Genomic DNA, 12,970 nt, shown 5'->3' on the forward strand with positions numbered 1-12,970 from the left:
ACTGCTGGGTGCCTCAGACTGACTTCAGAAAAGGCAGAATAAATAGGTAACTGCTTGAGTGCAGGTTGTGATCCCACACTCCCCAACCAGAGCAATGGAGCTCGTATGGAGGGAGCGAAGTTATATGAAGAGCTGTAATTAGTTACTGCAGAGACCACTGTGGAGCAAACACTGACAATGCTAACAAATTGGACTTATTCACTCAATGCAAATAATATAGCTTAGAAAGCTTTTTTCCTAGTGGAACAAATGTCACTATTCCTCATCCTTACATGTACATTCATGACTTCTCCCCGCAAACTCCAATTCACAACTAAATGTGAACTTAATACTGGTAAGAAAACTGTAGATGCTAGATGCACATTTCAAAAGTGACTTGTAACTTTGGTTGCCTCACTTAAGGCATCTTTGACCCTTGACTGTCAAAGTGTCTGCCTTTGAAAAATTAGGCCCCTTTAAAACAGTCAAGTTGGGCACCAAAAAAATGGATACACCCAAAATCATTACTCACTGAAATGGCCTAAGTCCTATTCAGAGAGCAACTAGTCTATGCATAAGCACTTCAAAGTGACCATGCAATCCACTGCTCAGTGATGGAATATTTCTTTGGGAATTAGGCCAGGATGAAAATATTCAAATGAATTCACTTAGACATGAAGTAGCCACAAAGTTTTCAGCACTTAAAAAAAATGTAAGAAAAAAAAAAAAAGCAGGAACTAACAAGAATGAGACTTCAGGAGCTATTGTTTTTTTCCTTTCCTAGCTAATCATTTTCATAAGGAAAGTAGGGTGGGGGAATGAGTTTAAAAATCTCTTCATTGTTCTTACTGATATGTCCGTGTGCAAAAAAGGACCCAATGAAGTTGGAAAACACAGCTACATTTTTGAATAGTGTTGGTGTCCACATATCTTGATTTAGGTAGAGCATTCAAGACTGCTACAATATGATCCAGGCCTATGATTACTTACACGTGCAAAGTGCTGCTGCGGAAACAACCTTGGCAGGAAAAAGACTGGAGGTGAAGAGCAGAAGTCAGGTGACTATTTCGGCTTTTTTCCTTCCTCAATCCTTCTGTTACTGTGTGAATTTCCCAAATTCAGAAATAAAGCTATCAGAACAATTAACACCAAGGAATTTGAAACATTAAATAAATATTCAGTGACAATTTATTATCTGATCTTTATAATTTTACAAAAAAAAGCAAGTATCAAAAAACAGCAAAGATTTTCACGAGTTCCTCCTAAACTGGTGTAAAATGTGAATGTAAGACACAGGCTGGCCTTGCTCCTGGTCATACACATTCAAGGTTATCCCTGGGCTGGGGTGCACTGGGCCTTTGGAAAATTTTTATTTTAAAAAGCACCTGTCTTTTTTGGGGACTTGACTTGATTCACCCAAGTCACTTTGTACTGAAATATAACATGGAGTGCGTACCTATTAGGATCAGAAATTAATCTCTTCTGGATCCCATGTACCTGAACACTGATCAAGGGGCTTTGCAATGGACACATTAGGCACCAGTCTGCATTTCTCAGATTACTAAAAGGCAGCTACTACATTGTGTTAGCTACAATCACTTTTTGCCCCCCTGCCCCGCCCCAACATGCTGCAATGGGATTTAACTGTATAACAGCCCCTTCTATTTTTCCTCATCAGGATCTCAGGTCCAAAAAAGGAAAGCTTCACTAGGTTAAAGCCCAGGGGAAATGGACCGTCATCCTTAAATATGTCATACAACTGTGTTGTGATGCCTCAGACAATTCTGCAACAGTGTGACTCTCCCATTGTGGACCCAAGACTTGAATGATCAAAGGAAACAGAGATAAACCATAAAGGTGAGATAGGAAAAAATACTCAACTCACTGGATGGATATTCTGGTTCTTTTGAGCCAGAGCTTGTTCTTCTACTGTACTTGCTGCTGTAGGGTTCAGAGTTTGAACAGGAGAAGCATAGTCCAGTTTCCATTAATAGCTGCACCATCTTTTAAAACATACAGCTTACATTGAACACTGCCTGGTTAGCTAAAGAATTAAGACACTGCCCTGAGTCCCTCAGTATCTGCTTGGAAAGTCAAGTCAAAATCTGGCATGATAATACATGAATGTAAATCATCTTACACAAAGACTTGTATATATGTCACTGAAATGCTTTTGAGAGTACCAAATACTCCTATTAGAAATAAAATGGCACCTCTATTATTACCCGAACAGCAAAAGGAACTCAGATATGCATATTTTGTCATAGATATGAGAGAGGAAGCAAGAAGGCAAGCTGAGAGACAGATGCTACCCCCAGGGCAGCAGTGGCATTTGGTTGTTTTGGTCATTGTACCAGCATTTTGCACACCCACGGCAGGCAGTCACTGGCTGCTGAACTTAAACCGTTTTTCTGGCAGTCAAGACACGGACAATGGACCCTACACCTCCAGCAGCGAGAGCCTGAAAACAGAGAAGTAACAGTTAATATAAAGCCACAATAACCAGAGACAAACAATTACTACTTGGACTTCAGTACGTTTCATTTGAACATCTCAGAGTGTTCTACAGACACTAAACGTCAGCATTCTGCAATAGGAAAGCATTACTTCATTCATTTTATAGATGTGGAAATGGATTCAGGCATTAGATAACTGGCACAAGCCAGAGTCACTGGGGGAGTCAGGACTCTTGGGTTCTATTCCCAGCTAAGTCCCCAGCTTTGACCTTTAGATTATATTGCCTCGGTGCAAGACGACAGTTTTTAGGAAGTATGTAATGGCTCATTTTCATTTTTACCTAATACATGATCAAACTTCACCTCTAAAGTCTGCATGCATCAATATGCAGTAGGAAGTGTGTATTAATTTCACATGGTTCCCTGGGGAACCTTGTCCTTCCCATCCCAACTGTTGCAATACGAACACTGGAATTTTAAGGGGAAGAAGGTGTGACAGGGTCGGGCCAGATGGCTACAGAAGAGTGATCAAAGGGAGATATATTAGCCCCAGATTAAGCAGGTCCCTTTTCCCTGGGTAAGATAACAGGGGCAGTTCCAGAACAATCAGGAACATGCTGGAACCAATTAAGGCAGGCAGGCTAATCAGGGCACCTGGTTTAAAAAGGACCTCACTTCAGTCAGTGAGGGGCACGCAAGGAGTAGGGAGTGAGAAGGTGTGCTGCTGGACCACTGAGGAGTACAAACGCCACCTGGCATGAGGAGGAAGGTCCTTCAGTGAGGATAAAGAAGGTGTTGGGAAGGGGCCATGGGGAAGTAGCCCAGGGAGTTGTAGCTGTCACACAGCTGTTACACGAAACACTGTAGACAGCTGTGATCCACAGGGTCCTGGGCTGGAACCCGGAGTAGAGGGCAGCCCTGGGTTCCCCCGATCCCCCTCCCCCCTCTTGGAGGAGTGTTTGACCTGTGGGTCCTACCAGAGGGAAAGGTCCCACCCCAGAGACTGTGGGGATTATTCTCCTTCTTTTTCTCTATGCTGGCCAGTGATGAGGTTAGCTGAGTGAATGGCAGGTTTGAGCCACAAGCAAGGGCTGCTGTGAATCTCAGAGGCGAGCAAATCCGCCAATAACCGCAGGACCCACCAAGGCAGAGGAGGCACTTTGTCACAAAGGATGATTCTTGTTGGACTCAAGACAGAGTCCTGGATGTAAGGGTCTCTGCTAACGCAAATTATCAGGCCAAAAGTGACAGACGATCAACACACCTTTTCATGCCACTGCAGTAACACAGCACTGCTGTTGTCAGAGGGGCTCTCAAATCCCTTGTAGATGTATTTCATTAGCAGATCAACTCCATTCTTGTCCAGAGATAGTACTGCCTTTTCAATATCATTGGCTTTGAAAGAGATGAGGACTTTCAGGACAATGCTTTCTGCACGATCCTGTAAACGAGGGAAAAAGTCACAACCTGGAACTGAGCTGATCCATACTCACATGGTCTGCGGCCAAACGTTAATGATCTCTCAGCTCTGGGAGGCAGAACATTTCTATTTTTAACAATGCAAAAATGTTCTGTTAAGGCAGCTCATACACACACCAAGTTGTCAAGCAAACTGTAGAACAGATGTCCACCTCTGCCCTATGACAGCATGACCTCAACTGACTTTGCTACACAGATCTGTAATTCTAAATGAATTTCAATTTACAGCTAACATATGTAATTAATTTGAAATTAAGTTTTAGATAAGTTAAACAGGTAGCGCATCCCCAGTTGGGCAAAGGAAGCTAGTCTCAAAAAAGAGACACTCATTTTCTTCACTGGCTTTGTAACAAGCTTGTTCTCTTCTAGGTTTCTATCTCTGCTCACCAAGCTTGGCTTTTGTTTGCAGGACTCCACCCATAGTACTGTATAAGGGCTATACTGAACTTTATCACTGTTAATGTGTTATGGACTGGAAAGTTCCAACTTATTTTGAACTAAGAAGACTAAGGGTTTGATTGGCTTTCCTCTCACAACCTAAGCCTCCTCTTATTTTACATTTTGTCTAGATGGACAGCACTGCTGTGGAACAGAAGTGATCTTAAAGGAGTCTGCTCCCAAATTTCAGAAGTATCCCTACTCAGCACTGTCTGATACCTTAGCTTTACTCCCTCTCTTCCCCCATTGACTACTGTATTATAACTACTGCTTTAATTCTGTGTACGCAATGTTTTACAAAAATCTTTGGAAAACATCTTTAAGGCCCGGTCAGCATTACCAGCATGAAATAGTTCCTGGTAATACGACTGCTTAATCTACAGAGGCCAACCCAAACATTTGAAGCCACAGTTAAAAGCAGCTGAACTGTCACATCCATGCTGAAATACAACTACTAGCACCAAATGTTTCAGGTAACTGTTTTTGAGAACTGACCTTGATGCCATTTCAGGATCAAGAATTTGTGTAGCATGGCTAGGTCCTATCATCACCCGTTCTGTAAGCATCAACCTCTTCTCCCCCGCCCCCAAAAAGTAATTTTCTTCCTCTGTTCACTCAACCACTTGAGAGGCAGCAATAAAAGAAACCTTAACTGTTAGAATGGATTCCTCCTGTGTATAATCCCACTGAGCAAGTACTGTCTGCAGTTGCTTCCCAAAGGAATTATAGCCATTATCTTTCCCAGTAAGCAGACACATCCTGCAGCCATTTGATTTAGTGAGCCTTCTCAGATATGTAGTAGCAACAGTGATTTGGTGGGAGGCTCTTATTCTAAAAGAAGAATGATGCCAAGAACAAGCTCGCGAGACAGAGCTGCCAGGTCTGCAGGTTTTCACAAGGCTTTGGGACACCAGTCATATTTTAAGTCTTTTTTCCAAGTGGAAAAACACTTTGTACAATGGCACTACTTTGTACAGCCGATCTGCCCCATGTGTACTGTGTCGTGTATTTCACGGTCAGAAGTTTTAATACTTTACTACAGTTAGCCCTGCAGAAGCAACTTAACTGTGGAAGAGCAACTTAGATTTATTTGCCCCCTACATCAGAATTAAGTTACAGTAGCCCCTATGCAACCCTAATGTCTTTGTATTATACCTTCAATGATACCAGTGCAATTCTAGTGAAGGAAACATTGTCACAGATGTAAAAAAAGGGCAAAATTACCTGCAGAATTTCTTACTTGATGATGCCCTTGCTAGCAAGATCGTTAAGTGATTCTCACAATCCCAAGTAAATTTGTAGGGCTGGCAGTTGGGGGAAGCAATCTTTACTGGGAAATTTGGTCTAGTGTCACAAACAAACATGGAATCCCACAGATATATTCTTACAGAGTGAATGCTTAGAGCAGAACTCCACTTTAAACAGAGCTGTGTGGGTGGCTACAGTATGGTAGATTCCTATAGTTTATCTGTGCATCGTTCAGTCTGCTTTGGGCATCCGTAACACTCAAAACTAGTTTTTGGGAGCCTTATCCAACAGGCAAGTATGTGTGCACAGTATAGTCAAAGCTCTATCCTGGGAGTGCTTATACTTTCTAAGTTCTTATTGTTAGCTAGAATTATGGACTCAACACAGTAGCCAATCAGTGCCTACTGTTTTGGGGCCTTTTTCATGGGCCTACTTTGGCAGAGTATAGTTTGGCAAAAGGGAAGAGCTTAATAAGTCTCGAGAGGGGAAGTGAGAAATCTATAGAGGACAAAGAATTAGGAAAATTCACAGCATGGCATATAAATGTGAGAGTTATTGATTACTTCACCTTTACTGCTTGGTTCTTGGTGTTGGTTGGAGGATTCTTCAGGGCTGCCTGCAATGCAGCCATCATGTTCCCTGTGAACAATGGTTAAGGAAAGATGGGGAAACAAGGACTTGGAAAGCAGTAGAGCTAGTCACAATACAGTGGGGTTCACATGGAACTTGTTCATTACTTGGAATATCAGCTATGGAGTTGCTGAGAGAACATCTTCCATATTGAACACTTCAGTGAGTGCAACGTAAGGTAACAAATACTAGCCAATTACTAAAAGCAATGGGACAGTACTAAGGTGGTCCAGTTTTCAGTACTGGAGAGCACCAATCACAGAACAAGGATCCAAATAATAGAAACATTTAGACATTCCACCCATTCTATCTTCAAACACCACACATAATGGCAAAATATCATGCAACAAGCTATAGCACGGCTGTTTGCAAAATACAGAATGATGTGATTGCTGAAATAAACTGTTAGTGGGAACATCTGTGGCCCATAAATTGGAAAAATACCATCAGTCAGGACCTCAAACTAAACATTGAAAAGAAAGGTCAATCTGTCAGTCAATTCATCACACTGTAGTTGATTATGGTTCAAGAGAGTTTTCTATTCAGATTCTTATACTGCATCCACCACTGTGGTATCTAAAAACCTCCCAGTCGTGCATTAAGTGACATGACTAATATGCACCACAGATAGAGTTCATTATAGAACAACAAGATTCCAAGACTGCCTTCATCACTGTCATGAACCAGAAGGAGCACAAAACATGCTCTAGAGACACAGGTAATTCAGGCTTCCTGCTGACTGTACAGAAAAGGAAGCTAAGCAGCTCCCACTTGAATTTTCTTAAAGGGTTTCACAGTTTTGAGCACAGAAATTTGCCTTTCAGGTTTTTTTTTCCCCCACCTCCAGGAACTGCCAAAACTGAATCACAAAACCCAAGTACTCCTTTTCTCCTTACAGTGTGCATGATGAACACCCATTTTTTCATGTTCTGTGTGTATATAAATCTCCTCACTGTATTTTCCACTGAATGCATCCGTTGAAGTGAGCTGTAGCTCATGAAAGCTTATGCTCAAATAAATTGGTTAATCTCTATGGTGCCACGAGTACTCCTTTTCTTTTTGCGAATACAGACTACCACGGCTGCTACTCTGAAACCTGTCATTAATCCTACGTGGTTCAGCCTCGCCTTGAAAAGGCACTCCTGAAGAGAAATGCTTTAATATGTGGAAGTGAAAAGCAATTAGATTGTCACGGACTGGGTGCAATTATTCCCATAAAAGGAAAACCACACAGAGTGCACACTTCCTCCAACCCTGAAGCCTAAGAAAAGGGGTTTGAGGGCAGGGCTTTCTCTTTGCTCCTCCCTCCTGCTCTTGTGAGGACAGACAAGACCACATCCTCAAGTGTCTTCCCGCCCCAGAGAACTGGAAATAAAAAAAAGCTGACTAATATTAACATATATAAATACAATTGTAGAGGGGCAACTGTCTCCATGGATAGCAGGGTGCTCAAGCCAGGGATTAGACAGAGACACGCTAGGAAGTTTTACATTGTTTGGAACACATTTAATTGAAAATCTATTGTTTAAGAACATAACACCTGGGTTTTAATCTGTGTGTTTCCTACTCCTGCACTTACACTCAAAGACAACAGTTATTTATTTCATTCTGTGGGGCTAGGTGCTATTGGCTGTCCTTGCCCAACCTGAAGCCTGCCCCTAGGGAGCCACAGATGTACAGGGGAGACCAGTTCGAGAGAGAGAGAGGGCTGTGGTGAATCTGAGCACTGGACTTGGAGGATCCTCTCCCCCTTCCCCTAGACAGTAACTTTCCAGGCCAGCAAGACCCTGGCACACTCAATGCAGGGTGGCACAGGCGAGCCCCATCCCCCTTCCTGTGCCCTGGGCATCCTACAAGCCTGGTAGGCTCAGTCGAGGGCTGGGGACCACTCCCCGCCCCGGGGCTCGGCACGGAACCGGGCAGGGCAGGGGGCCAGCCCCCTCCTCCCCTCGCGCTCCTGGCCTCAGCGCCAGGGGCCAGGACTCTTTCTCCGGCGTTGGCGGAAGGATATTGCCGCAGGCACGAGTCCACCTCGCTCTCGTCGGGCCCGGCCTGGCCGTCGCCTCCATCCTCCTCGTCCACGAATTTGTTCTCGTCATATTCATCCACATCCACGCGGCGGAAGCGCGCAGAGGACACCGTGCTCTTCGCCATCGCCCCAGAACCTACCGGCGCCTCTCGTCCGCTCCCCTCCGCAAGGCGGTGCCCGCCCCCTACTGCCCACAGCGAGCAACACTGCGCATGCGCAAGGAGCAGAGTTCCTTCCGCCTCTCACTTCCGCTCACGCGCAGTAAGAAAGATCGCGCTCGATCGACACTCTCTTCCTACGTAATAGCCATACGCGCTCGCCGTTTGTGGGTGGGCGCATGCGCAACACAACTGCGAGTCTCTTTTTACACATGCGTGTTTTAAATTCCGCACCTCCCCCTTCTGCGCATGTGTTCTGAACAGACTTCCTCTTTCTCTTGCGGCATCCGGCAGGCCTTGCGCGGAGGCGTAGAGAAGGCAACCCTCAAGTGGGCGGAGGAAGGCAGGGTCTGGGGAGGAGCAGGTGAGCTGTTGCTATTGGTCGGCAGGAGGTGGTCACGTGTTCTCCCGGCGTGAGGAGGACTGTTACCATAGGAGCGGTCTCTGGTAGCCAGGCGGCGCTCTATGGGGGCGTCGTGGCCTCTGAGGGGGCGCGGTGCGGCGCGAAGCCCCCGATCCGGCCCCGCTGGGCTAGGCTGAGCCTCTGCACGCCGGGTGGGTGTGAGCCCCCGGTACGCACCGGTGTACGGGGTGCGGCTTATCTCTGGCAGCCCCGGTGTGGCCCGTCCCCCGTCTGTCCTCAGGGGCTACGGCAGGAAGGAGGTTACTGCTCCCGAGGCCTGTCTCCCTTCCTGCAATGCTTCTCCAGCGCTTTCCAGTGGGGCGCCCCGAGTGCTTCCGGGTGCTGACGAATTCATTCACCCCACCCAGCTGCTCGGGAGAAGGGTTAGCGCTCACAGCCCCATTTTGTAGACGGGGAAACTGAGGCACGGAAGTGTCCAAACTTTCAGCAGTGCCCCTTGATTTTGGCTGCTGCAGTTTCTAGGTGGGCAGGTTTTCAATTTCACTTGTCTCCTTTTTGAGCAGGCATGCTTGGTGTTGCTAGCCCAAAGTATCCAAAATCAGGCTCTTAAAAAATCGAGGTAACTACAAGAATTTGGGCTATAGTGAGTTTTACTCATAGTCATATGATGAATCAGTAACAGAGTTGAGGCCAAAACCCCAAAAACTTGACTCCCTGTTCCTACTCTTATTTTCAAACAGTAATCCCTTCCTTTATATTGATATAAACATTTTAATCAATAGTCCTTAATACATATTGAAATCAGATTTGAGGTATAAATTATATTAGTATTGTATGTTAAATAGACATTGGTAAGTAGTTTGAGTTCAAAATCTGGGATTTACAAAAAAGGATTTTACAGAATCTAATATGAATCATAATGCTTTCCTAATACTCAAAACAATATATTATTCTAGGACATTAAACTTTGTCCTCTGGTGCTGGGAACCCAAACTCAAAAGCCTTGTGCTAATCCATAACAAGGGGAAATTAAAATTGACTTTAAACCAAAAGTGAAACTGACTAGCCAACTTCTACTGTTCAAGCTGAGTGAAATGCAGAAAGTAATACAGACATAGTACATTTTAAAAAACACTCCATTTTAATCGTCTAAGGTATTAATAACAGATAATCTTTTTAAATAAGATTTTTATCATGCATTCCTTTAAATAAATGTGTTCATTTTTTAAATAATTGTATATACATTAAGAAGTTCAATTTAAAATTCCAGTCCAACTCCCACTGAAGTCAATGGAAAAACTCAATCGGGATTGAAGAGGGCCCCAGAGGATTGCATGTTACTAAGATTTAGAAGTACGGAGTTCTCATACTGTGACCTTAACCCTGCAAAGATTCATGCAAGTGAGTTGTCCCCCTGAATTTCCTGAAGTGAAATCACTCAGCACCTTGCAAGATCAAGGTCACAAAAATAAAAAAGAAGTGAGAGAATTGGTTTTGCAGAATTAATTGGTATTTTTTTGGTTAAGGTTTCTGTAACATCACTCAAAGCCCCTTTTGCTAGAGATCAGAAGTTACCAGCTTTGCTATAGAACGCTGCAACTAAAACACTTTAAATATTCGTAACAAATATTTTGTATTACAACAGTGAAAGCACTGATCTATAAAACAACTCACTTTTCATACTCTATATGCTATCAGCACCACCTTTTTAAACTTGATAGGAAAGAGATCTCTTTGGTGTTCACTCAATTTCATTTTTTATATATTTCTAATCTTATATATTTTTAAAATCTAATTTAAAAATCATATTACATGAACTTCTGGCTGATGAGAGGTGGCAACCTTGGAGGGTAAAGGCTTTTTTATTCACAAGACAAGTAGTGGGAGTGTAGTGTTCCCCCATGTATGTCCACCCTTACCTGAAGGAACCACTTCTAGGGATTCAGGCAGTGTTTGATCTATATTGTCCTTTTCATCCTTGCCTTGTGCCGGGGCTTCCAACAAGGATACTAGTTATGCTGACGTCTTATATGATGTGGACACCTCTCCAGTAAAAATCAGATTGAGACCGTCAACTTCATTTATTGTAAGTCACTAAAAGTCATGGGCAGGTACTGAATTTTCATCATTACTGGCCTAGACTGGATTTAAACGAGTGTTCTAAAGGTGAAAGTTTCCATATCCTCAGTATCACAGTTCTCTGAACCATCCAGTCCCTCTGTGTATTAACTTTCATAAGAGATGGATTTTTTTTTTTTTTTTTTTTGCCCTTTGGTATCTGTGGTCTTGCTGCTTAAAAGTTGTTCAGTGATTTCTACCACCTGAACAGGTCTTCCATGGGAAAAGGTTTGGGAATGATTGGTATAATTAAATAACTCTTTGGGCATCTTTAAATGCCTTACAATATTTTTAGGTTTGGGATATAAATGTTGCCCCCCAAAAGGCAGAAACTTGCTTGTGAAAGGCACCAAATGGCTGTGACTCATCAGTGGTGGCAATCTGCCGTTCATCATTTGTGAAAGTTGATGAGAGGGTGTGTTAGCAAAATAGTCTTGCTGCAAATTCTGCTGGGGTTTTAGATTTTCATATATTGCCTGGGGAGATGCTTTCATTAAGTAAGATTTAATTCCTGTTATGTTGTTAATTTTATGTGAATTTTGTTGGTCAGCTAATGCTCTTGCAGGTAAAATTGGATGATAAAGGGTTGCTTCTGGCATACCACTCACAAAATTGCAAAGGAGGGAATGCCAGACCCCACCACATAATGGGTTCAAAGTCACATGAGGCCACAAGCTGGCAAGGCTTCGTAAAGCTTCACAGTTCCATATGGACACGGGGAAATCATCCTCCGTGTGATAAAGCTGAGAGAAATAAATACAGAGGGTAATGTCTGGGTACTTTGTCAAGAAGTTGTAGATCTTGCTTATACAGCAGTGCTCAGCTTCATTACAAGGAGAGTAGTTGGAATAAAGAATTATGTACCTGATGCTGTCATAGTCATATGTAAGTGCATCCAGATAGCCACCCATCTCAAATAACATGGACTCTGGGTGGATGTTATACTTAATGCAGTTGGTTGCATGGCCCTTTTGGACTAATGTCCCAGAGAAGCTCCTCAGTTCATAGAATATAAGGTGTTTGTTTTGATGACTCATTAGCCCATATGGGAATCCAAAGGCCTTATGAAATTCCATATAAGGGACTCTTGCTTCTTCACCTGTCCGTATATGATAGGGGCATTTGGCACAGCTTTTGCTCAGTGTCTGCCAATAATAGGGCTTTACTACTGTTCCTTGATTTGCCAGATATTCCTGGAACAAAGTTTCCCTTTCTGGGTTCATATTGTACTGGAAAATCTCCCCACTCATATTTCTGTAATTGACAGTCCTGAAAGAAGAAAAAAGAAACTAATAATTTATCCCTCCCATTTCCTTTGCACTTACACAGCAAACATTATAATGCATATTCGTCTCCAACGAATATGCTGGTGCACAAGTACAGACAAGAAAGCTTTGTGGATTGCAGCTTCAAGTGAAGAGAGGGCAAGTTGGCAATATGAGTTTCAGATTGTCCTTGTTTTTGCAGGCCTGCTTTCTGTGTTTAAAATAAATTAATCAGAAAATGTCTCTTCCTGCTACTACCTCCCCTCCCACAAAAGTACAAAGTGTGTGTGTGTGTGTATATATATATATATATATATATATAAAAAGCATTGCATACTTTTCAGAAATTGGATCACTAGATTTGCTGTATACAATCTGAGCACAATCAAATAGTTTAAAAAAAAGTATAATTACCATCAATACATCTCCAGACCAGGATAGTAGTCAATGTATATGTAGTCTACTTCACAGGCTTTCCTAAGTCCAGTTGTTGATTCCCATTTTAGTCTAATAAATATTACAAACTTCAGGGGGTGGGCGTTAAGATCATTTGTTCAATTGGAAAAAAAAAAACCTGTTGTTTTCCCCTTGTCTCCATAGACCAGCTTGTAATTTTGTTGTATAACTTTACTGAGGTGTGACAACCCTACTACAGTCGTGGTGAAGACTCTAAAGGCAACCTCATGTTGATGTTTGCAATTGCCAAATGCTAGGATACGCAGACACAAATGAGACTTTTTCATTTGTTTGTATTTCAAACAGTCTGCTGTGTTTAGCTTTCTTTCCTTTGCCTGTCAGTATTTCAT

General features: G+C 42.9%; 2 protein-coding genes across 2 annotated transcripts; both read right to left on the reverse strand.

Moving 5' to 3' along the window:
• Positions 1 to 1,149: 1,149 nt before the first annotated feature.
• ARPC5 (actin related protein 2/3 complex subunit 5) lies at positions 1,150 to 8,492 on the reverse strand. The gene is made up of 4 exons (XM_084636288.1): positions 8,241 to 8,492; positions 6,169 to 6,240; positions 3,700 to 3,876; positions 1,150 to 2,440 (listed from the first exon to the last, which is right to left on the reverse strand). Exons 1-4 carry the CDS (start codon positions 8,382 to 8,384, stop codon positions 2,378 to 2,380), a joined length of 456 nt encoding a protein of 151 aa, XP_084492414.1. The 5' UTR covers positions 8,385 to 8,492; the 3' UTR covers positions 1,150 to 2,377.
• Positions 8,493 to 11,006: 2,514 nt separating this feature from the next.
• Positions 11,007 to 12,664, reverse strand: APOBEC4 (apolipoprotein B mRNA editing enzyme catalytic polypeptide like 4; the record flags this gene model as incomplete). Its single annotated transcript, XM_084637951.1, has 2 exons — positions 12,579 to 12,664; positions 11,007 to 12,168 (listed from the first exon to the last, which is right to left on the reverse strand). The coding sequence occupies exon 2, from the start codon at positions 12,147 to 12,149 to the stop codon at positions 11,007 to 11,009; it is 1,143 nt and encodes a 380-aa protein (XP_084494077.1). The 5' UTR covers positions 12,150 to 12,168; positions 12,579 to 12,664.
• Positions 12,665 to 12,970: the final 306 nt, after the last annotated feature.

Source organism: Lepidochelys olivacea (assembly GCF_965140295.1).
Source record: "Lepidochelys olivacea isolate rLepOli2 genome assembly, chromosome: 8".
NCBI lineage: Eukaryota > Metazoa > Chordata > Testudines > Cheloniidae > Lepidochelys > Lepidochelys olivacea.

Coding starts and splice junctions, on each gene's coding strand:
- ARPC5 (XM_084636288.1), bottom strand. CDS start 8,384: ATGGCGAAGAGCACGGTGTCCTCTGCGCGCTTCCGCCGCGTGGATGTG. Junction 3,877..6,168: donor CCAAGAACCAAGCAGTAAAG/GTGAAGTAATCA, acceptor CCTCGTTTACAG/GATCGTGCAGAAAGCATTGT. Junction 2,441..3,699: donor TACTGCAGTGGCATGAAAAG/GTGTGTTGATCG, acceptor CTCTGTTTTCAG/GCTCTCGCTGCTGGAGGTGT.